Source organism: Eretmochelys imbricata, chromosome 2 (assembly GCF_965152235.1).
Source record: "Eretmochelys imbricata isolate rEreImb1 chromosome 2, rEreImb1.hap1, whole genome shotgun sequence".
Lineage (NCBI taxonomy): Eukaryota > Metazoa > Chordata > Testudines > Cheloniidae > Eretmochelys > Eretmochelys imbricata.
In genome coordinates, this window is record NC_135573.1 from 38,451,227 (window position 1) to 38,475,520 (window position 24,294).

A 24,294-nucleotide genomic window follows, 5' to 3' on the forward strand; every position below is an offset into this window, starting at 1 on the left:
GGGGCTAGGAGCTGCCCAACATCTAGAGGAAGGGTGGGACAAAAACTCATAAAGAAGGAAGGCAGCCTCCAGCGGCCCCTTTACACGCTTATGTCCCAACTGTTATATCCGTCCTCACACCAGGGGCCTTGCCCACATTTGGGGCAGCGAGGAGGAGAGCACAGGAAATCAGACAAGGATCCCTCTAGGTTGGGAAGCACTCTCCTGGTGATTCCCAGCCTGGTTAAATAAAACCCATGGAAGGGGCCTGGCCAACTATTGGGCGGGGGGGAGGAGCGGAGCGGAAGTTGTAGCCGCCGCCGCTGCCCTGGGAGTGGGAGCCAGGACAGGAGGCCGCCCTTGTTTGTGACAGTCCCATCACCTGCCAGGATGAGTGGTTTGCCCACCGCCCCCAGGAGGGAGGAGACCTCCCCGCCCTCTCCTCTATCACGTGGGAAAACAAATGCTGCGGCCGCTGCCCTGCCCTGCCCCTGTGGCCCGGCGAGGCGGAGCGCGGGCGGGCCGCGTGCGGCACCATGAAGATGCATTTCAGCATCCCCGTCTCGGAGCAGCTGCTGGAGAAGTTCGGGGGCCGCTACGTGGTTGAGTGTCTCGGCTGCCCGGCACGGCCGCTGGGGTTGCGGGGGCCGCGCCGCCGCGGGGATCCCGGCTCCTGGGCAGCGCTGTTTTCGCTCGGGGCGGACCGAAGCGACTGAGCGGGGAGGCAGGGGAGCTGTGTGGGGAGGCAGGGGAATGGAGGGCCTGTGTAGGGAGGGAGGGAGGGAGGGGAGCTGTGTGGGGAGGCAGGGGAATGGGGGGCCTGTGTAGGGAGGGAGGGGAGCTGTGTGGGGAGGCAGGGGAATGGGGGGGGCAGGGGAGCTGTGTGGGGAGGCAGGGGAATGGGGGGCCTGTGTAGGGAGGGAGGGGAGCTGTGTGGGGAGGCAGGGGAATGGGGGGGGGCAGGGGAGCTGTGTGGGGAGGCAGGGGAATGGGGGGCCTGTGTAGGGAGGGAGGGGAGCTGTGTGGGGAGGCAGGGGAATGGGGGGCCTGTGTAGGGAGGGAGGGGAGCTGTGTGGGGAGGCAGGGGAATGGGGGGGGGCAGGGGAGCTGTGTGGGGAGGCAGGGGAATGGGGGGCCTGTGTAGGGAGGGAGGGGAGCTGTGTGGGGAGGCAGGGGAATGGGGGGCCTGGGTAGGGAGGGAGGGGAGCTGTGTGGGAAGGGAGGGGAATGTGGGGGGCGGGAGGGCTGTGGAGGAGGAGGATGGGGGTGCTGTGCAGGCAGGGAAGCTGATGCCCCTTGGGTGTATTTTCAGCTGTACTCTGTGTACCTGGAAGGCTTCCTCTTCTGCAAGGTGCGCTACAGCCAGCTACACCACTGGAACGATCAGGTAAGAGACTCCAGCCCAAATGCCTTTTCAGTCTCCCCTGCCAGCTTCAGCTAGGGGAGCTTCCATCAAATGGCCAACAAATGCCCCATTGAAATGAGAAGAAACAAGGTGGCTGAGGGTGTATCTTTTATTGCACCAACTTCTGTTGGTGAAAGAGACTAGTTTTTGAGCTGCACAGAGCTCTTCTTCACCTCATTGAAATGAACTTAGGCTGAGATCCTGTAATGTTGCCTGTGGATGGTAATGAGCTTTTCTTGTGTAGTACCTGAAGTGGGAGGGAGATACTCCACAGCATCCAGACCTTTATGTAAGTGTGTTGTCATTTATTTGTTATTACACACATTTTTAAGGTGTCCAGCACCATAGAATGCAGCAAACTCTGAAGCAAATCACAGAGAAATATTGAGAGGAAGGGTGTTGGGAAATACAATATGCTGGGAATTTATATTCGTGTCAAGGAAGAGCTATTTTTTAATTTTGGGTAATGGAGACAGAATTTTTTGGCTGCCCCCCATTTCCCTTACACTTAAACAAGTAATATGAAGTATGGATGGAGGTGATTACACATCTAATAGCTTCTTTGGTAAACTCTTCACCCTTTGTAAGCAGTTTGATTTCATTTTTTTTCTCCTACTTTTCCAATTATTTTCATGGCAGTTCTTTGGCTTTTGTTGTGCATACCCCAGGCATGCTGGTCTGAGCTATATGCAAGAGATGAGGTATCTTTCCCACCCCCACCAGCCCTTTCTTTGCAAAATAGTCTCCATTTTTCACCATAATACTCCTCAGTGAAGGTTTAAGGTGTTTCCTTATTGAGACCTGGCAACATCTGAAAGCTATGAAAGGGGAATTGAGTAATGGTCATGTACCCAATATTCAGGGGAACAGGTTTCACACAGTTATTTTTAGTATCATTGACTGTAAGAAGTTTCTTCTGATTTTAGGACATCTGAAACTATTGCAGCATTCCTCTCTGAGTCATAAATAACACTAGAGCCTCTTTTAGGCCCTGTCTATGCTAGAGTTCAAATCATAGGTTTTTTTTCCAAACTGTTCTTGCTTGGAAGGTGCTAACATTGTTTTGAGTTCAAGTATATAGGCTCCAACTATGTTTACTGGGGCCAAGGTCCTGCTGTTAACACACCTATGGACTGTGTGAGTCAGAGTGGTAGGAAAGATGGTCTTGTGAATAGGGCATTGGACTGGGATTGAAGACGTGGGTTCAGTTTCTAACTTGACTACAGACACCCTGTGATCTTGGACACATCAATTAATCTACTCTCTTCCTCAGTTACTTATCTGTAACGTGGGAATAATTACTTCCTTGCCTCATAGCGTTGGTGTGAAGATAAAATCCCCTCTAATGATAGTGGGGGCCTTAGATACAAGAATGGTGAAGGCCATATAAATACCTAGAGAGGTTTATCACATAATTTTCAGATAACAGTAAGTGTTGCAGATAATTACATACCAAGCTCTTTTGTACTATGTACAGCCTGTTGATCTTCATTCGTGTATTCTTCTGGATCACCTATTCTCTGATCCAATAACAAATATGAAATAGTAAAGGAGGGTGTAATAGATTTATATTTATATATTGGCTGAGCAGAGAAAGACCTATCAAACAGCTGGATTATTTCCATCAGTCTTACATTTTTTTTATATCCATAAGTGTCCAGATCACTTATGTTTAATAGCATCCTAGGGAAGCCACTCTGCTTAACAATTCTAACAGCAGACTGGAAATAGCACTAGAAAATGTACTGCAGAGGTCAGTCCAGTACTGGTGATAGGTGGACTGGATAATCTATTACAGAAGGTCTCAAAGTGTAGTCTGTGCAAACCTCCAAGTTAACATTATGCTGGTTCCCTCCTCCTCTCCAGCTGCTATATTGCATGAAGACAGCTGCAAATACATGGAAAAGGGCCACTAGGGAAGCATTGTAAGTAGGGCTGTCAAGTGGTTAAAAAAAATTAATCCCGCTGTTAAATAAAAATAGAATACCGTTTATATAAATATTTTTGGGTATTTACCACATTTTCAAATATATTGATTTCAATTACAACACAGAACACGAAGTGTACACTGTTCACTTTATATTTATTTTTTATTATAAATATTTGTATTGTAAAAATAAAAAATAGTATTGTTCAATTCACTTAATACAAATACTGTAATGCAATCTCTTTATCATGAAAGTTGAACTAATAAATGTAGAATTATGTACAAAAAATAACTGCATTTGAAAATAAAACAACTTAGGCTCGAAAGTTTTACAAGTACACTCAGACCTATTTCTTGTTCAGCCAGTCGCTCAGACAAACAAGTTTGTTTACATTTGCAGGTGATAATGTTGCCTGCTTCTTGTTTACAATGTCACCTGAAAGTGAGAACAGGGGTTCACGTGGCACTCTTGTAGCCGGCGTTGCAAGTTATTTACGTGTCAGATGCTCTAAAGATTCATATGTCCCTTCATGCTTCAACCACCATTCCAGAGGAGATGCATTCATGTTGATGGTGCTTTCTGCTCAATAATGATCCAAACCAGTGCAGACCAACACATGTTCATTTTCATCATCTGAGTCAGAGGTCACCAGCAGATTGATTTTCTTTTTTGGTGGTTCGGGTTCTGTAGTTTCCACATCAGAGTGTTGCTCTTTTAAGACTTCTGAAAGTATGCTCCACACCCCATCCCTCTCAGATTTTGGAAGGCACTTCAGATTCTTAAACCTTGGGTCGAGTGCTGTAGCTATCTTTAGAAATCTCCCATTGGTACCTTCTTTGCATTTTGTCAAATCTGCTGTGAAAGTGTTCTTAAAATGAACAACATGCTGGATCATCATCCGAGACTGCTATAACATGAAATATATGGCAGAATGCGGGTAAGACACAGAGCAGGAGGCATACAATTCTCCCCCAAGGAGTTCAGTCACAAATTTAATTAGCACATTATTTTTTTAACGAGCGTCATCACCAAGGAAGCATGTCCTCTGGAATGGTGGCCCAAGCATGAAGGGGCATATGAATGTTAAGCATATCTGACATGTAAATACCTCGCAATGCCAGCTACAAAAGTGCCATGCAAACACCTGTTCTCACTTTCAGGTGATATCGTAAATAAGAAGCGGGCAGCATTATCTCCCGTAAATGTAAACAAACTTGTTTGTCTTAGCGATTAGCTGAACAAGAAGTAGGACTGAGTGGACTTGTAGGCTCTAAAGTTTTACATGGTTTTGTTTTTGAGTGCATTTACGTAACAAAACAAAATCTAGATTTGTAAGTTATGCTTTCATGATAAAGTGGTTGCACTATGGTACTTGTATGAGGTGAATTGAAAAATGCTATTTTATCATTTTTACAGTGCAAATATTCGTAATAAAAATAATATAAAGTGAGCACTGTACATTTTGTATTCTGTGTTGTGATTGAAATCAATATATTTGAAAATGTAGAAAAACATCCACAAATATTTAAGAAATTTCAATTGGTATTCCGTTATTTAACAGTGCGATTAAAACTGCAATTAATCACAATTACTTTTTTTAATTGCAGTTAATTTTTTTGAGTTAATCGTGTGAGTTAACTGTGATTTAATTGACAGCCCTAATTGTAAGCAATCACTTCAGTTGAGACAGGATGTTACACGATTATGAAGGAGCAGGGAGGTGGTCTTCATGATTGCAAATGAGATGTGGTGTCCGAGATAAGCTCTGTGTTTAAAGTGGACCATTTTGATACTACAATGGTTCACTCTGTGAAAAAGTTCGAGAGCCCCTGGTCTGTTAGGTCTCTTCTATCTCTAAATATTATGGTCCTGATCTTGCAAGCTATTTTACATTGGCAGATCTCTGCTTCCCACAGAGTACCCATTGCCTCCAGTGACCCACTGCCAAGAACAGTGGTCTATTATTCCTTTTTCACTCTCCCCACTTAATGTGTAAATTTCTTGATGCTATCGAATGGAACATCACAGAATGGGGTCACACTGAGAGTGCAATCATCATTGAAAATATAACTAATTTGAAAACCAGCATGTTTGTAGATAATAGAACAACTTGACATTGAAGTTTTGTGTCTGGTTTTGGATGTCAAGAATGGCATATTATTCAGAAAGTGGCCCTTGAAGGAATTGTATTTCTGTGGCTTATGTGAAACTGCATTTTTTAAATGTACAGTATAAATCATTGTAACTTTTTGATGGATGGATGGATGTATATGAAACTCAGAACTTAAAACACAATTTTTTCATTTCTTTCCTTTATTTTTATTTAAGTAGATGTAACCCAATACATGTCTTTTCTTTAGCTTGTCCAACTAAGTCTTCCTTTAGTGTCCAACTTAAGTAGTAATTTCTGAGAACAAAAAGGCAGAATGTTGTTCTGGATACAGTTTCCACAAAACTTTAAAATCTTTAATTTTACCTGTTGGCAGTTTTCTTTTCTGTATTACCTGGATTTCATGAGTCCATGTTTCAATTGTTTTAGCATTTTGAATAGATCTTCTCTGCATGTCCAAAATTTTCAAGCTTGGATGCCCTCAATTGAAGCTCCTATATTTAGGCACCTGTGTAAGTGGCCTTTTTCTTCAGAGTTAGTGAGCATTTGTAACTCAGACTTTAGTAGGAATTGAGGGTACTTATGTTTCTGAAAAGCAGACCACATAGATCTTGATTCTGCAACTTGTTTGTCAAGTACTTGAAGTCAGTGGGGCTCTGTGTGGGTGCAGAAATGTGCATGTGTTGATTTAATTGCATGGCTGGGGACTTATTTAAGTATTTTTCTCGAGGCTACTCAAGCTTAGAAATTGTAGGCCCTAAGCTTTAGAATGTCAGCCTTTGTCTCTAGGGGATATGCTAATAAGCTATATAGCCAGAAGGACAGTTTGTTTTTCAGACTTGTGAGTGTTTATTCCAGTGGTTCTCAACCTACAGCTGTGGCCCATGTGACATCCTTAGTCCCATGCAGGTAGAATATATATTGTGTGGATGCGGCCCACAATGGTAAATAGGTAGAGAACCACTGGCTTATCCAGTACTCAAATTTAGGATTTGATGAGTTCTATATCACTTCCCCCCACTTTCCCATGATGAAGAGGCTTTTCTGATATGAACACTTGTCAAATACTTTTTCTTTCTGTAAAAAGAATTTTGATGCCTCCATTCCTTGGATTCATTCTTGGTTTTGCTCTTTATTTCCTTAGTGCCACATTGAAACAAAGGAGTCTTGGGGGAGACTGGATGACTCCGAAGATTGGTCGTGGGCTATAGAAACTTTTATATCTAGGTCACCAGTTCAAATCCAGCTCTAGTGGTAATGCTCAAAAGTTGTTATTGTCTGACTGGTTATCTCAGCCCTAGTCCCAGAGGAACCTGTCCCATGACAAAAAACATAACCACAATTAGTACTTTTGTTGGCCGTCTTGGCAGAGAGGCCAAGGACCAAATGAGCCTGAAGAATGAATCAAGTCTTAGCATCCCTGGAACAGAGTTTGGAGCCATATTAACATCATAGTGTGGAAAAGGTTGTAGAACTGAGGACTATGCTATATCTGTTCAGATATTAAACAGAATACTTAATTTCTAGGGCTGGCATGCATTGCCTTTCAGCCTCAGAAAACACCCATGTGTACCCAGACTGAAGGAGAGTGGGATCTGTAGTCTCAGTGGTGCTACTTAAGTAGACAAATGAACAGTTACAGTGACACAGAGATAAACAGTATCACTAAAACAACTGGATTATTTCAGAACTTTTCTTTCTTTACTGTCAAAGTTGCCTCTAGTTTTGTAAGCAGGAGCACATGGCTCTATCCTCTGCCATCATCACTGGGTTAACTGCATCTCTCACCCTTCTGGGTCTCTTTGAGGGCACTCCCTCTCAAGTCTTGGGCTTCTAGCAGTTATCTGTCTCAGGCTGTAATCATGCGATTCTCCCTCTCTCAAGCCAGTACCTAGCAGTGAGCGGTCCCTTGTGATCAGCTGTGATTATCTCATTAGGTCTGACTTAGGCTCAGCCCTGCAGTTCTATGACAGTGGTGTCTAGGAACCAGTCTGATTAGCGCAAAATGTTTTTATTTAGAACAAAAACATTTCTGAAAAAAACTATCTTAAAACAATAAACCTGTCTCTACACAGGCCTACTTTCCCTAAAGTTTACCATTCCCGGGATCTGGGAATGTCCAACTCCTTCAGACTCCCTCTGTAAAGTTTCTCACTGTGTCAGCCTGTCTCCCAACAGCTTCTGAACATTCAGAAGCCTGAGAAGGGCTTTTTAATTGTTCAGTGCAGGATGGATAAAAAATTGATTTAAAAAAACAGAATTTATTCAAATTCTATATTTATTTATTCTATATGCTAACTATATACAATATTTCCTTTGTTTCATAAAGCAGTTACTTTTAAATGTAAATCCTATTTTGATAAACTTTCTTTCTTATGATGTACACAGTGCATTTGCGGCAGTTTTTATTTAACTAACAAAAACAATTTTAAAATGTCGAGTTTTGTGCATTTTAATTATATTCCAAATTTTCATCCAAGTGCCGCTTGACACAAATCACAGGTAAAAAAAAAATTAATCATCTAGTAAGTAAGAAATGCCTCATTCATCATTTTCTAACATAATAGAAATATAAAAAATAATCTGAAAAATGTATGTTAAGCATATAATTGCTTGTGTGTGTGTGTGTGTGTGTGTGTGTGTTAAAATATTTTCCAAAAGAGAGAGAGGGTGATAATGGTTGATATAATTTGGTAGTTAGCAAAACATAGTACCAAATTATATCAACCATTATCATGCTTTACCTCTTTTGGAAAATATTTTTTACACACACACACACACACACGTTTAAGCAATTACATGGCTTAACATACATTTTTCAAAGTACCAATTCAAAACGAGGTAGAAAGCCTTGATTTTAAATAATTGATTTGTGCTTGCTGATTTAAATCATGATTAAAATCAGTGATTTAAATTTAAATCCGTCCATCCTGTTAATTTTTCTTTAGATCTTTGTTCCTAGCATTGGTAGAACAGTTGTCACTTTGGCCTGGTGCTGGGAAGTATGCCATTGTCCTGTAACTGAGAGCTCTTGCTTTCCTCGCAGCAGCCCAGGAGCAGGAGGAGTTCTGAGCTCCGGGGCCAGAGAAGTTCTGCGTTCCCTGCTGATTATTGTGGGGGGGAGACCGGAGCCCCTGCTGGCTCCCCCATGCGCACACCCCTGGATGGGTCAGAAAGAAACTTCCTATGGGCATACTGTTGTATAATTGTTCACTACAGCTTTCCTTGAACAGTTCTCTGAATCATCTAGTTCTGGCCGCTGTCAGAGACATGATACTGGGTGAGTTGGACTGCTGGTCTGATCCAATGCAGCAATTCCTAAATACTGTGTTACTCCATCTCTGGAAACTTCTCTCCTCAGACTGTATCAATCTTTAGTTCATTTTTGCCTATGACACTGAACCTCACTTTTTTTTTTTTTCTGTTCGTGCATCTTTCCATTTGTCATTACTGCAAGTAATGTACTTACTTACATCTTTACCATTTGTAAATTTCCTTTCCTTTCTATCTGCATTCCCTGCTGATTATTGCGGGGGAGACCGGAGCCCCTGCTGGCTCCCCCATGTGCACACCCCGAATGCATCCGATGAAGTGAGCTGTAGCTCACGAAAGCTTATGCTCAAATAAATTTGTTAGTCTCTAAGGTGCCACAAGTACTCCTTTTCTTTTTTCTATCTGTAGGGGCTTTTGAATTCTGCTCTGTAAAGTGTTCCCTGAATTCCGCCACACAAATCATTATCAAAAACTTTAGGGTGCCATGTAAATATTGGTGTGCTTTTAATGTAAAGCACTAACTACACTAACCCAAAAAAAGTCTGATTTGAGGAACGCAGGCTGATAGGATTATATTAGTAGATGTTAACTGTCTCCTTCATTCAAATATCTGAGTCTTAGGAAAAATAAGCTCTACTATAAAAGTATGGGAGACTGAACATAACTTTTTGTTTTGAAAAGGAGAGCTTTATTGCAAATTGTTTGGGAAGATTGAAATAGCTGATGGATTTCGTTATTACAAAACACTCCTTTTTTGATGGGGGTTGTGGTGGCTAAATTCTCCTTACTTTCCATCTTTGAAAACCTGTGGTGTTAACAAATGACTTTTAGATTTGGGTCACTATTCAGAAGCAGATTAAAATAGTATGCTGCTTGTCCCTTTCTAGACAAATATTAGAATAACACGCCTATGACAACCTGACAAGAAGTTATAAAGTCAGGAAGAAAAAGCCTCTAGGTGTCATAATTGTCTGAATGTTGATTGTCGACTTATTTCCAGGCACTAAATGTACAAAGAGTCACTTCTGAAATGTTTCAGAGTGGTAGCCATGTTAATCTGTATCAGCAAAAACAATGAGGAGTCCTTGTGGCACCTTAGAGACTAACACATTTATTTGGGCATAAGCTTTCATGGGCTAAAACCCATTTCATCAGCTGCATGGAGTGGAAAATACAGTAGGAAGATATATATAGTACATGGAAAAGATGGGAGTTGCCTTACAAATTCCAACGAGACAATTAAATTAAAGTGGGCTATTATCAACAGGAGGAAAAATTACTTTTGTACTGGTAATCCAGGGTGGCCCATTTCAAACCATTGACAAGAAGGTGTGAGTAACAGTAGGGGGAAAATTATCATGGGGAAATTAGTTCTTAGTTCTTTGACCCATCCACTCCCAGTCTTTATTCAGGCCTAATTTGTTGGTGTCCAGTGTGCAAATTAATTCCAGTTCTGCAGTTTCTCATTGGAGTCTGTTTTTTGAAGTTTTTTTTTTTGTTGAAGAATGGATACTTTTAAGTCTTCTATTGAGTGTCCAGGGAGACTGAAGTGTTCTCAGATTTGTTTTTGAATGTTATAATTCTTGATGTCTGATTTGTGTCCGTTTATTCTTTTGTGTAGAGACTGTCTGGTTTGGCCAGTGTACGTGGCAGAGGGGCATTGCTGGCACATGATGGCATATATCACATTGGTAGATGTGCAGGTGAACGAGTCCCTGATGGTGTGACTCATGTGGTTGGGTCCTATGATGGTGTCCCTTGAATAGATATGTGGACAGAGTTGGCAATGGGGTTTGTTGCAGGGATAGGTTCCTGGGTTAGTGTTTTTGTTGTGTGGTGTGTAGTTGCTGGTGAGTATTTGCTTCAGGTTGGGGTGCTGTCTGTAAGCAAGGACTGGCCTGTCTCTGTCCTTCAGGATAGGTTGTAGATTCTTGATGCTGTGCTGGAGAGGTTTTAGTTGGGGGTTGAAGGTGACGGCTAGTGTCGTTCTGTTACTTTCTTTGTTGGGCCTGTCCTGTAATAAGTGACTTCTGGGTACCCTTCTGGCTCTGTCAATCTGTTTCTTCACTTCAGCAGGTGGGTATTGTAGTTTTAAGAATGCTTGATAGAGATCCTGTAGGTGTTTGTCTCTGTCTGAGGGATTGGAGCAAATGTGGTTGTATCTTAGAGCTTGGCTGTAGACAATGGATTGTGTGATGTGGTCTGGATGAAAGCTGGAGGCATGTAGGGAAGTATGAAATGGTAACAATTAGTTTGAAGACAAAAGCATACTGTTGATTGATTCTAAACACTGTACCAGCATTCACTGAGTCAGCCTAGGAACAGCCATGATTTTCATGAACAGCTGTTTGGAAAATTTATTCTAAAAATCAATTAATCACAAAAGTAATTAGGCATAAAGGATTTAATGATTACAATATATTTGTTTTTCAATTTTGTGTACCCACTTGTATAGCAGACTAATTTTATATTTTGGGTTTGTTAGGTATCTACATAGACATATTTTCATTAGCATATGAAACATGTTTAAATACACTTTAAAATTAGGAGCCCCTTTCTGTAGGCTTCATCCAGACTGTATCTAAAAGTACAACTCTCTTAAACTCTTTTTACGGACAGTTTGACACCTTTCTAACTCCTTTTAGTAATGCTGCTCTGACTATTATTTCCAGGTTAGAAATCTTATCTCAAATGCCTCATCTGCCCTAGGCTTTTACCATATAATGGAACGTGGCTGTGGCTGAAATAGTTGGTTTAGACAGCGTGGGTGGGGCTAAACACTTCATTTTAAAACACCCCCACAAGATTAGATAATTCCAGCCATTTACCCTTGAAACTAGTGATCGTTTTCTGTGACGGAGGAGCATTTTTGTGGATGGATGGAAAAGAAACAATACCCACTGCTTTGTATGTCTTGGGCCAGATGGATAGAGGGTTTTACCATTAGGTGGATTCCACAAGATAGTGTTGTTGTAGCTATGTTAATCTCAGGATAGTAGAGAGACAAGGTGAGTGAGGTAATATCATAGAATCATAGAATATCAGGTTTGGAAGGGACCTCAGGAGGTCATCTAGTCCAACCCCCTGCTCAAAGCAGGACCAATCCCCAATTAAATCATCCCAGCCAGGGCTTTGTCAAGCCTGACCTTAAAAACTTCTAAGGAAGGAGATTCTACCACCTCCTTAGGTAACGCATTCCAGTGTTTCACCACCCTCCTAGTGAAAAAGTTTTTCCTAATATCCAACCTAAACCTCCCCCACTGCAACTTGAGACCATTACTCCTTGTCCTGTCCTCTTCTATCACTGAGAATAGTCTAGAACCATCCTCTCTGGAACCATCTCTCAGGTAGTTGAAAGCAGCTATCAAATCCCCCCTCATTCTTCTCTTCTGCAGACTAAACAATCCCAGTTCCCTCAGCCTCTCCTCATAAGTCATGTGTTTCAGACCCCTAATCATTTTTGTTGCCCTTCGCTGGACTCTCTCCAATTTATCTAAATCCTTCTTGTAGTGTGGGGCCCAAAACTGGACACAGTATTCCAGATGAGCCTCACCAATGTCGAATAGAGGGGGACGATCACGTCCCTCAATCTGCTCGCTATGCCCCTACTTATACATCCCAAAATGCCATTGGCCTTCTAGGCAACAAAGGCACACTGCTGATTCATATCCAGCTTCTCGTCCACTGTCACCCCTAGGTCCTTTTCCGCAGAACTGCTGCCTAGCCATTCGGTCCCTAGTCTGTAGCGGTGCATTGGGTTCTTCCGTCCTAAGTGCAGGACCCTGCACTTATCCTTATTGAACCTCATCAGATTTCTTTTGGCCCAATCCTTCAATTTGTCTAGGTCCCTTTGTATCCTATCCCTGCCCTCCAGCGTATCTACTACTCCTCCTAGTTTAGTATCATCCGCAAATTTGCTGAGAGTGCAATCCACACCAGCCTCCGGATCATTTATGAAGATATTGAACAAAACCAGCCCCAGGACTGACCCCTAGGGCAGTCCACTTGACACCGGCTGCCAACTAGACATGGAGCCATTGATCACTACCCGTTGAGCCCGACAATCTAGCCAACTTTCTACCCACCTTATAGTCCATTCATCTAGCCCATACTTCTTTAACTTGCTGACAAGAATACTGTGGGAGACCGTGTCAAAAGCTTTGCTAAAGTCAAGAAACAATACATCCACTGCTTTCCCTTCATCCACAGAACCAGTAGTCTCATCATAGAAGGCGATTAGATGAGTCAGGCATGACCTTCCCTTGGTGAATCCATGCTGACTGTTCCTGATCACTTTCCTCTCATGTAAGTGCTTCAGGATTGATTCCTTGAGGACCTGTTCCATGATTTTTCCTGAGGTGAGGCTGACTGGCCTGTAGTTCCCAGGATCCTCCTTCTTCTCTTTTTTAAAGATTGGCACTACATTAGCCTTTTTCCAGTCATCTGGGACTTCCCCTGTTCGCCACGAGTTTTCAAAGATAATGGCCAATGGCTCTGCAATCACAGCCGCCAATTCCTTTAGCACTCTCGGATGCAACTCGTCCGGCCCCATGGACTTGTGCACGTCCAGCTTTTCTAAATAGTCCCTAACCACCTCTTTCTCCACAGAGGGCTGGCCATCTACTCCCCATGTTGTGATGCCCAGCGCAGCAGTCTGGGAGCTGTCCTTGTTAGTGAAGACAGAGGCAAAAAAAGCATTTAGCACATTAGCTTTTTCCACATCCTCTGTCACTAGGTTGCCTCTCTCATTCAGTAAGGGGCCCACACTTTCCTTGGCTTTCTTCTTGTTGCCAACATACCTGAAGAAACCCTTCTTGTTACTCTTGACATCTCTTGCTAGCTGCAGCTCCAGGTGCGATTTGGCCCTCCTGATTTCATTCCTACATGCCCGAGCAATATTTTTATACTCTTCCCTGGTCATATGTCCAACCTTCCACTTCTTGTAAACTTCTTTTTTATGTTTAAGATCCGCTAGGATTTCACCGTTAAGCCAAGCTGGTTGGCTGCCATATTTTCTATTCTTTCGACTCATCGGGATGGTTTGTCCCTGTAACCTCAACAGGGATTCTTTGAAATACAGCCAGCTCTCCTGGACTCCTTTCCCCTTCATGTTAGTCCCCCAGGGAATCCTACCCATCCATTCCCTGAGGGAGTCGAAGTCTGCTTTCCTGAAGTCCAGGGTCCGTATCCTGCTGCTTACCTTTCTTCCCCAATATCTTCTATTGGACTAAATTCTGTTGGTGAAAGACACAAGCTTTCGAGCTACACAGAGCTCATCTTCAGGTCTGGGACAGATACTCAACTGGTATATCTACACTGCAAAAAAAAAAGGATGAGTGGCATGGCCAAAGCTGGCCTGGGTCAGCTGACTTGGGTTAGCGGAGCTTGGGCTGCAGAGCTGTAAAATTGCAATGTAGACATTTGGGCTTGGGCTGGAGCCTGGGCTCTGAGACCCTTCCCCTTGCAGGGTCTCAGAGCCCAGGCTCCAGCTTGCACCCAGACAGTTACACTGCAATTTTTAGTTAGCCCTGAAACCTGAACCCTACTAGCTCAGGTCAGCTGACCTGGGCTCGGAGACTCCGTGTTGTGGGTTTTGTATTGCAGTGTACACATGCCCAGAGTGTTGCAGCTAAATACAAGGGGGAACAAATTGTTTAGCATAAGGACTTAACGTTATCAGAGAGCATTCAAGATGAAGGTGTGTTAGTGGGTTACAGATTGTTGTAATGAGCCATAAATCCAATGTCTTTACTGAGTGCTAGACACTAAAAATCATGGGAAGTTATGAATTTAAGTTCCCAGGCTCATCTTTGGAATGTGTTGTGCAGTTGTCATTTAAGAATGTGGACTGAGAAGTCCGAAATGGAGTGATCATGCTGGGAAAAGTGTTCACCCATGGTTGACAGTGTTTTTGTCTCATCATTTTTCTGTGTAAGTTCATTCGGGAGTGTAGTGATTGTCTCATTTCACCCACATAGTTGTTGGGGCATTTAGTACACTGGATGAGTATACTAAATGTTGGGATAGGCATGGGTAGGTGTGATGTTCCCTTCTGGTTTTATCTGGACCAGCAATCTGCTAGGTCACTCCAATCCTTGACTCTGGTAGTGAGCCTTACCCTGCTCTGCTGTGAGAACCCCCACTCCTGGGCTGTTCACGCAGAGCCTTTGGCATGTAAGCTGCTCCTTGGATTTTGCAACCGAATGACACTACCTAATATCTCCGGTCCCAGACACAACCCTAGGAACCTCCGTCTTGCAGTGCCCAGTTATGCCCACTGGACACTGCAAGCTTATATGAGTACGTCAGTTTAAGAGATTGATATGTACCAGGCTTGTTCTCCCAAGTGCAGCCTTTGACACTCTTCAAACCAAACTCGCTGCTTCAGGTAGAATAAACAAACAAATTTATTAACTATAAAGATAGATTTTAAGGGATTATAAATCAAAGCATAAGAAGTCAGATTTGGTCAAATGAAACAAAAGCAAAACACATTCTAAGCAGATCTTAATACTTTCAGTGCCCTTCCAAACTTAGACTCTTCTCAGTACAGGCTGGCTGGTTGCCCTTCAGCCAGGCTCTCCCCTTTGATCAGCGCTTCAGTCACTTGGTGTGGTGTCTGTAGATGTAGGTGGGAGAGAGAGCATGGCAAATGTCTCTCCCTTTTATCATGTCCTTTCTTCCCTCTTGGCTTTGCCCTCCCCCCTTCAGAGTCAGGTGAACATTACCTCACTGCAGTTCCAAACTGACCAAAGGAAGGGGGGTGACTCACTCCAAAGTTTAAGGGCATGGCTACACTTGCAGATGTAGAGCACTTTGAGTTAAATCAGCCTTTGTAGAGCGCAGTAGGGAAAGCGCTGCAATCTGTCCACACTGACAGCTGCAAGCGCACTGGTGTGGCCACATTAGCAGCTCTTGCAATGGCCACAGAGAGCAGTGCATTGTGGTAGCTATCCCACAGTGTAAGTGGCTACAACATGCTTTTCAAATGGGTGGGGAGGGTGGAGTGTGACAGGGAGTGTGTTGTGTGTATGTGGGGGGAGAGAGATAGTGGGTTTTGGGGGGGTTGAGAGCATGTCCGCATGCTGTCTTGTAAATTCAGACAGCAGCAGACCTCTCTCTCTCTCACACACAATATTCCGCAATAATGGTTGCTTTGTGTCGGAGCAGATAAGGAGCCGGGTGTCGGAAACGGAGCTTTCAAAGGGCATATCGCATTCCTATAGCAAGTTCAAAACAATGAGAAGAGTGGCCACTTGATTTAAGGGGATTATGGGATGTTTCCAGAGGCTGATCAGAGCGCAGTAATGCAACACCTTGTTCACACTGACCCCGGGGTGTTTCAGGTAAGGAGAGCAAGCGTTAATCTTCTCGCCGAGGTGGAGTACCAGGAGCACTCTAGCCGTGGAGTCAGAGCGCTCTGCGTGCCTTGGCAGTGTGGACGGGTAGTGAGCTAGGGCGCCCGGGGCTGCTTTAATGCGCTCTAACTTGCAAGTGTAGCCAAGCCCTAACAGATTCTTTTCTTGTTGCCTAGGCTGGCGTCTTTTGTTCCTGTGAGGCTGGGCTGGGTTTGTCCCATACCTGACCTGATGAGGTGTGAACTGCCTCTCTGCTCTTGGAGAGTTTTTGCCTGGGCTTGCTCTAAACCATGAGGGCACGTTTTCAGCCTCATAACTATATACATGAAATTATAACCTTACTATAACATTCCTGTAACAATTACTATAACATCACTATAACAACCGTGCTCAGTACATCATGAGCCTTCCGAAGATACCCAACATGACAAACTGCATTGGATACCACACAATCATTTTATAAAGATAAACCTGGGAGTGTAGGGTGTTCCCCTGAGGTACAGAGTGTCACAGTAGGTCCCATGGATTTTGAAAGATTTTGTGGGGAACTTGCTTCTGATGATTTTGGGGGGTTGTTTGAAGGTCAGAAGAGGGAGTTCAGGAAAGATTTCTTTCAGGTTGTGGTCCTCATCAAGCCTGGGTTGTAATTTGTATGATGATACCCCGTATGAGTTCCAGCCTGGGGTGGTACGTGACAACTTGGAGTGTGCAATCAGACAGGTTTTTCTTCTGTGTTGAAGCAAGTTCTCTCAGGGTATGTGGGTGTCCTGTTCCACCAACTCAAAGCACCACCAGACCCTGCCATAACACCGCTATGATGATCAGTACCCCCAACAAAACACGTTTCAAGATCCATAGGTCCTACGCATGCCTATCACAACATGTAGTGTACTCATTTGGTGCACTAATATGTATATGTGTGTGTATATATAAAAAGAAACAATGAATTCATACTACCGTGGCTCTTTTGGGTAATGTTGATCAGTAATTTGGCTTCTGAACCACAGAGGTCTGAGTATGACTTTGCTAAACAATCTGTTTGATCTTGTGTTTAGCTGTGACACACTGAGTACTTTTCCCAGACCCGAAGAAAAGCTCAGTGAGACAAGGTGGGTGAGGTAATATCTTTTATTAGATCAACTTCTGTTGGTGAAAGAGCTTATCTCATTCACCTTGCCTCTCCACAAGATAGGACCTCTTTAAACCTGGCTGGACGTCCATAGGAGCTCTACTAGTGGAAACAGCCCTGGAGAGACATTGATTCAGCTCTTCTCCCAGTCAGCCTGGCCTTGCCCACTTTGGGATGTATTACCAGGCTTTGAGGTCTCCAGCAGAGTAAGAGTTGCAAGCAGCTTATGCTTCTGGCTCCTTCTCTAGATGGATTTACTTCTTGTCAGCAAGTTAAAGAAGTATGGGCTGGATGAATGGACTATAAGGTGGGTAGAAAGTTGGCTAGATTGTCGGGCTCAATGGGTAGTGATCAATGGCTCCATGTCTAGTTGGCAGCCGGTGTCAAGTGGAGTGCCCCAGGGGTCGGTCCTGGGGCCGGTTTTGTTCAATATCTTTATAAATGATCTGGAGCATGGTGTGGATTGCATTCTCAGCAAATTTGCGGATGATACTAAACTAGGAGGAGTGGTAGATACGCTGGAGGGCAGGGATAGGATACAGAGGGACCTAGACAAATTGGAGAATTGGGCCAAAAGAAATCTGATGAGGTTCAATAAGGATAAGTGCAGGGTCCTGCACTTAGGACGGAAGAACCCAATGCACCGCTACAGACTAGGGACCGAATGGCTAGGCAGCAGTTCTGCGGAAAAGGACCTAGGGGTGACAGTGGACGAGAAGCTGGATATGAGTCAGCAGTGTGCCCTTGTTGCCAAGAAGGCCAATGGCATTTTGGGATGTATAAGTAGGGGCATAGCGAGCAGATAGAGGGACGTAATCGTCCCCCTCTATTCGACATTGGTGAGGCCTCATCTGGAATACTGTGTCCAGTTTTGGGCCCCACGCTACAAGAAGGATGTGAATAAATTGGAGAGAGTCCAGCGAAGGGCAACAAAAATGATTAGGGGTCTGGAACACATGAGTTATGAGGAGAGGCTGAGGGAACTGGGATTGTTTAGCCTGCAGAAGAGAAGAATGAGGGGGGATTTGATAGCTGCTTTCAACTACCTGAGAGGTGGTTCCAGAGAGGATGGTTCTAGACTATTCTCAGTGGTAGAAGAGGACAGGACAAGGAGTAATGGTCTCAAGTTGCAGTGGGGGAGGTTTAGGTTGGATATTAGGAAAAACTTTTTCACTAGGAGGGTGGTAAAACACTGGAATGCGTTACCTAAGGAGGTGGTAGAATCTCCTTCCTTAGAAGTTTTTAAGGTCAGGCTTGACAAAGCCCTGGCTGGGATAATTTAATTGGGGATTGGTCCTGCTTTGAGCAGGGGGTTGGACTAGATGACCTCCTGAGGTCCCTTCCAACCCGGATATTCTATGATCCTACTGCTATCTGGAGATTTGCAACCTGTGTTGTGCTGGAAGTGAATCTGGCCCCCAGGACATAGCTCTGCCAGGTACAGCCTTAATGTTTGTCTGCTTGCGTTTAAAATTTAAGTCCATCTTTTGGGCTGGTGAGTATTGGAAACAACCAAGTTTCCAGTCATGTTGGACTGAAACTTAATGCCTGCAGACGGATAGCTCTGTCTGATTAAATTAACTCCCCACCTCCACCCTCCGAAGTATGTGTGTAAACTATTATGGAAAATTTCTATAGTTCTTTTAGAAGTATGAAAAGTGAGATACTTTTTTGGAAGAATTAGAATGCTGGAGATTGCTCAGCAGATCGGATTCCACTAGGTTGAGAGAAACTTCTCTCCCCACTCCACCCACTCCCCAAATCTTTCAGACAAACATAGCCTAAGTTTGAAAAATAAAATTTACCAAGCAGTCCATTCCAAGGTGGATTAATTGCTCTCATTGATTTGGATTTTTTTAAAATAGTCCATGTCTCCATTTGTACAAACTACTGATGATGATGATGGGTAGTGCTGCATTACATGGGTGAGAGGCAGGACGAGGAGGCAGGTGAGGAGGCAGGATTCGAGCTCTGACTCCATCTCTGAACTCTGGCAAATCACTTATATCTTTGCCTAAATTTCCTTCTCTGTAAAGCAGAGAATGCTTCTCTGTCTGAGGCTTTGGAGGGATCAGTGTATGTATGTGAAGAACTTTGAAGATGAAAACCACTATATAAAAGCTGCTGTTCTTATTATATTTATGCAGCGACACTACATGGAAAACATGATTTGGTTTTACATAGCTTCTTTTATACTCTGTGTGTCTCAAGGCAGTTTACAAGTACCTAATAACAGGTAAATAATAAACAAATTGGAAAGTGATGATGTGTTGCCAGTGCAGGGGTAATGGAGCAGCTGCTACATGGGCCACAAGCAAAGCTCACACAAATCTTAATATATTCAGAAACTGCTTTACTGAGAGAGGGATTTTTGTCCAGGCTTGTCAGAGTTATGCCTCTTCCTTCCTGAAAATGCCTATGATGTTTTCTACCTCAATTTCCCCTGCTTCCAGAGAGTGGCATTAAATGTATAATAAACCTTGATCCATGAATTGTCATTTCTCAATAGTGGCCAAATGATGTCTGGCTGTAGAAATCAGTCTGTATTTCCACTAAATAAAATAGCTTTGACTAGAGTTGACTGAAATTTTTCAAACAAAGTTTGTCAGGTAAAAAATGTCCCTTTTTGAAAACACAAGTTTTATTTTTTTGCAAAAAAAAATTCAAAATGGCAAAATTAATTTTATGGCATTTTTTCAAAATCCTTATAAATATTGTGAGATGCTTTAAAAAATGGAAATGACTGAAACTTTTTACAATTTTTTAATTTTACAAGCTCTAGCTTTTAATTAGTCACTTGGGTTAGGATGGAAGTTTAACACTTTTGTAAATACTTTAAACTCCTTGTAGCACATGCCATTGGTGACAATGGGACTGCGCCTCCCATTAAAAATTATTTTAATCTGAATGTACCACTTTGATGCTCTTTTCATGTTAGTCAGGTATGACCTTGAGGCATGGGGGTGGGAAAACCAACAAATAGTATCAACGTGCACATTTAGTATAGGGTAATGTAAAAAAACCCAAACAGTTTAAATTATTATTTACTTACTTCAACAGTCTGTTATAATCAAGGAGGGTCTGTGAAGTGCACATGCTTTCATCTGGCTTTTCATTTTTGCCAGCCTGTTGCCTGGTGGCCCCTTAAGGGTTTGACAAAAGCTGGGTCTAAGTGTGTGTGTGTGTGTGTGTGTGTGTGTTAACTGACCAGATGAGATCCTGAAAGCAGGAGCACTTCCAGTTTGGGGGATCACATGATCAAACAGCATGAGTAGGAGAGAATGGAAGTCTTAATTTCAGGATTCTTTAACTTCAGTATTGCCAACCCTATGGGCTCAAAAATCCTGAGTCAGCCCCCCTCCTCCAATCAATAAATTGGGTGGCTGAAAAATCATGATTTTTAAAATAATGAATTTTTATTCTGGGTTTCTGAGACCTTAGGGTGCACTCAGTTCATGATTTCAAGCTTTCTTCCACAAGCAAGAGAGTTAGAAACTTTTTTATTTTTAAGTGAAAGCTGAGCATTTCACATTCACGTGACTCTAGGAGCTGGGGCTTCAAGAAAAAATGCCAAGTATCTCAGGGCTTCGGATAATATCACAAGAGTTGGCAACATTGTAAATTGTAGCTTTAAAAACAGTTGATCCTTCTTTAGTTTGAGATCGCTCCCTTCTGTGTACTGGAAGATTCTCATTGGATTGTCCAAATGCCAAGTTGGAAAATCTCCATTTAATTCAACTGAACTAAGAGGATCGTATTTCCTGTGTCTTCCACCACTTTCTGGGGGAATCTAAACTGCAAGAAAACTGATATTGTGTTGGGTGGCGAACAGTGACTCTGCCTGATGATGTATTTTTAAAAACAAAAGCCAAGCCAATCGAGTGTTCTATGCTGTTGTCAGAACAAAGTTCAATTTTCTGCTGAGCGTGGTTGCAATGTGAGTTGAAAGTGCTCAGGAAGCAACATGCTCTCTGTAAAATTTACTGTCTACCCATTCAACCACAGCTGACTGTAGAATATGGTAACAGCCAATTGGAAGTGTAAAGTGTCTCCAAATATTTCTCAACTCTATACAGAGTCTGTATTATGTTAAAGAAATACAGTGATGCAAGGGAGACCTGTGGCGACGATTACGGCATGTCTAGGATCCCTTTCTTTGCATTTGTGAATGAAAATCACAATTGACGTCAGTGGTTCTCAAAAGAGAGGGTTTATGTGATCATACAGTATTACAAATAAATCTTGGTATAGATAATTTGGAAAGCAAATACTGAGTGTTGACAAAGACAGCATAACATTTGTCTATAGAGTGTGTAAGACTTAATGAAGTAGACATGCTGCAATCCTGACTTGGAACTGAGAAGCTGCTTCCAAGCTGCTACTCAGATTGCGTAAAGCTAAAAACAAAACAAAAAGCACCATGCTTTGCATTGGTGACAGAGTCCCCCCTGAGTGGCTCTGAAGAAAGTATTGTTGACTACATTGTTTGGCTCTGAAGGGGTTGTATGTCTTGAATACATTTAGAGGTTGAGAGAGCTTTCAGTAGCGTTGGGGCTAAAGTGAATGGTCATCTCCAACCTGGGGAATATGGTAATATGGTGATGTCCACAGAAGCCCATAGCAGATCTTCACTAACCTTAAGCATTATTTGACTGCCATTGTAGCTAAGACGGATCTTTGGGAGTACTGTGCCTGCTTTTCCTCCAAAGTTCTATCTTGCAATGACCAAGTCCATGGCTGATGAGAGGAGGTCTCAGCTTGAGCAATATCTACAGAGTGGTACGGAGTCTCTGCTTTCACTACGTGTTTGGGTCTTCAACTCTGTTTATGGATTCTGCAAGTCATGATTTGTGGGGTCTGGTGGGGGCATACCGTGAATGTTGGGATTAAACTACATGGGGGCCTGATCCTGCAGACCTAGCATGCCAAATACTTCCACTGACTTCAAAGTGAAAAACAGAGCCTTTGGGCAGGTCCCTTCAAAAATCATACCTCTCCTCTTGCCTTTAAATTGGCCTCCGTTTTTTCTAGAACTAAGTAAATTTGTTTTTCTCAGATTTCCAAGCAGAGACTTGAGAATTGTTACAAGACACATGAAGTTTATAGGAAAACTATATGTCTGAAGTGCAGGTATAATACGTCATGCATGAATTTCACGTAAGCCAATACATTAAAATGTAACCCTTTCAACTACAAGAAATAAGAAGCTCTGAGACATTTTGTGGCCTCTGATGTAATATATGCTTTGTGAGCAAGACTTTCAAAAAAACATAAGGCTAATCTCTTAAATAACCTCACTTCCAAAACTGCTGAGCACCCAGCAGCTTCTGATGATGTCAGTGGGAGTTGCTGAGTGCTCAGCACTTCAGAAAATAGGCTCCTAAATAAATGACCACAACTTTAGGCCCATCTGTTAAATATTGGGGTGAAATCCTTGCCCTGTGAAGTCCATGGCAAAACTTCCATTGACTTCAATGGAGCCAGGTTTCACCATCGGGGTGTGTACCTAATGCAGTACCTGCCTTCCGCTGGGCAGGACTTGGGAGTGATCTGAGCACCATCCAATAAAAAGCGAACTTTTGCTTAAATCAAAGGATGGGTAAAGCACTCATTGACAGCACTACCAGAAGCCTTTTGATGTTAACTTAGAGGGGCATTGCAGGTAATCTTACTTTCAGACGCAGACCCTTTCTCCCACCCCTTCAACTAACTTTGATTTCTATGCCTTTTGTTTTTCAGTAACTGTAGATCCAAGTATTACGAACAGTGATGTCTTCATCAGTTTTTTTAGAAAATTACAGCAGGTAAGTTTTGAATGTTTCAGCAACACAATTAGCTGCTTGGAACAACTGAACCTGTGCTTCAGCTCCTCTGCACAAAGGCTGCTTTTTCTGAGTGGGCTTCCTTGTACTCATATGCTCATAATATTGACCTCCTTTGTGAAGCACTTTGAAATCTACTGACGAAAAGTGCTATGTAAGAGCCAGGTGTTATCCTCTTATCCACGTGATAAGTTGTTCCTCTCTGTACAACCTCACTGTAAAAATAATTGTTTGCTTTATTTATGTCCTGGTGGGAGATCTGATGAATCTTTCGCCCCTAAATAATGCCCAGAAAAGTCTTTTGTGGAGAGCTCACTGAAAGGATTATACACATTCTTGGGTTTTGCAATCCTAGATGTTTTTTGGTTGTCAGTACTTTGGGGCGATAAGTGTATTGATGACTGCTGTGAATGTCAGCTTCTCTTACCTTGTAACACACAGTGACGGGCAGAGTTTGGCATGTATATGGAGTGTTGTAACCTGAAGTGCTTTCAAAATCCATTTTTACTTGCTCCATAGTGGGGCAGAAGATGAGGGAGGGGAATATCAAGTATAATAAGCACAAAAATCCCCACTGCATTGAAACGTCAACCATAACGTTGCAGTAAATGCGCAATCAGGAAACTGTTATGACTCCCAAAGTAACTAACTCTTTTCTCTCTTTGCCCCCCACCCCCCCGTCATGGTTTTTGTGGATGTGCAATACTTTACAATATGTTAATTTTATGTTTAGTTTGGCTCTTAAATACCACAGTGAGAAGCTCTTTCCGAAGGGACTCTTTGTCTTTGGCTATGGAAAGCATCTACCTGTTGTATGACCATAATCCTAATAGTTATAGAAATTCCTGAGAGGAAGTTATGCTTGAAAGAATTTCATAATGTGACAATTAATGTTTAATTTTAACTTTATTGCTCGTTTCATATTTGTTGTGAATTTTAGGGCTAGCAAGATTACAGGTAGTTGTGTAAAGAAGCATTCCACACAAAGCATAGACAAAAAGAAAAGGAGTACTTGTGGCACCTTAGAAACTAACCAATTTATTTGAGCATACGCTTTCGTGAGCTACAGCTCACTTCATCGGATGCATACCGTGGAAAGCATAGACAAATTCTTTCACAATAAAAATGTGGCTTATTTACTACGTCCTTTTTTTTTTTTTTTTATTTCCATACCAGGAAAGGTTCTTGTCAGTGAGCAAAGCAGAACTCTATATTTGAGAGTTAGGGTGCGTCTTCACTAGTAATATTAAAGCACTGCCGTGGCAGTGCTTTAACATGGCTGTGTAGCTG

General features: G+C 42.7%; 1 protein-coding gene across 5 annotated transcripts in view; it reads left to right on the forward strand.

Moving 5' to 3' along the window:
* The first annotated feature begins 354 nt into the window (after nt 1–354).
* SNX31 (sorting nexin 31) overlaps nt 355–24,294 on the forward strand; it is a 67,715-nt gene continuing 43,775 nt past the window's right edge. Inside the window, exons 1-4 of one of the 5 annotated variants that reach the window (XM_077809913.1) lie at nt 355–581; nt 1,292–1,366; nt 21,847–21,961; nt 22,922–22,986. In XM_077809913.1, coding sequence (XP_077666039.1) covers nt 516–581; nt 1,292–1,366; nt 21,847–21,961; nt 22,922–22,986 — 321 coding nt within the window. In that variant the 5' untranslated portion in view covers nt 355–515. Of the gene's footprint in view, nt 582–1,291; nt 1,367–8,608; nt 8,703–21,846; nt 21,962–22,921; nt 22,987–24,294 lie in introns of those variants that run through there. The other 4 variants (XM_077809908.1, XM_077809910.1, XM_077809911.1 and 1 more) reach the window with 4 other exon arrangements.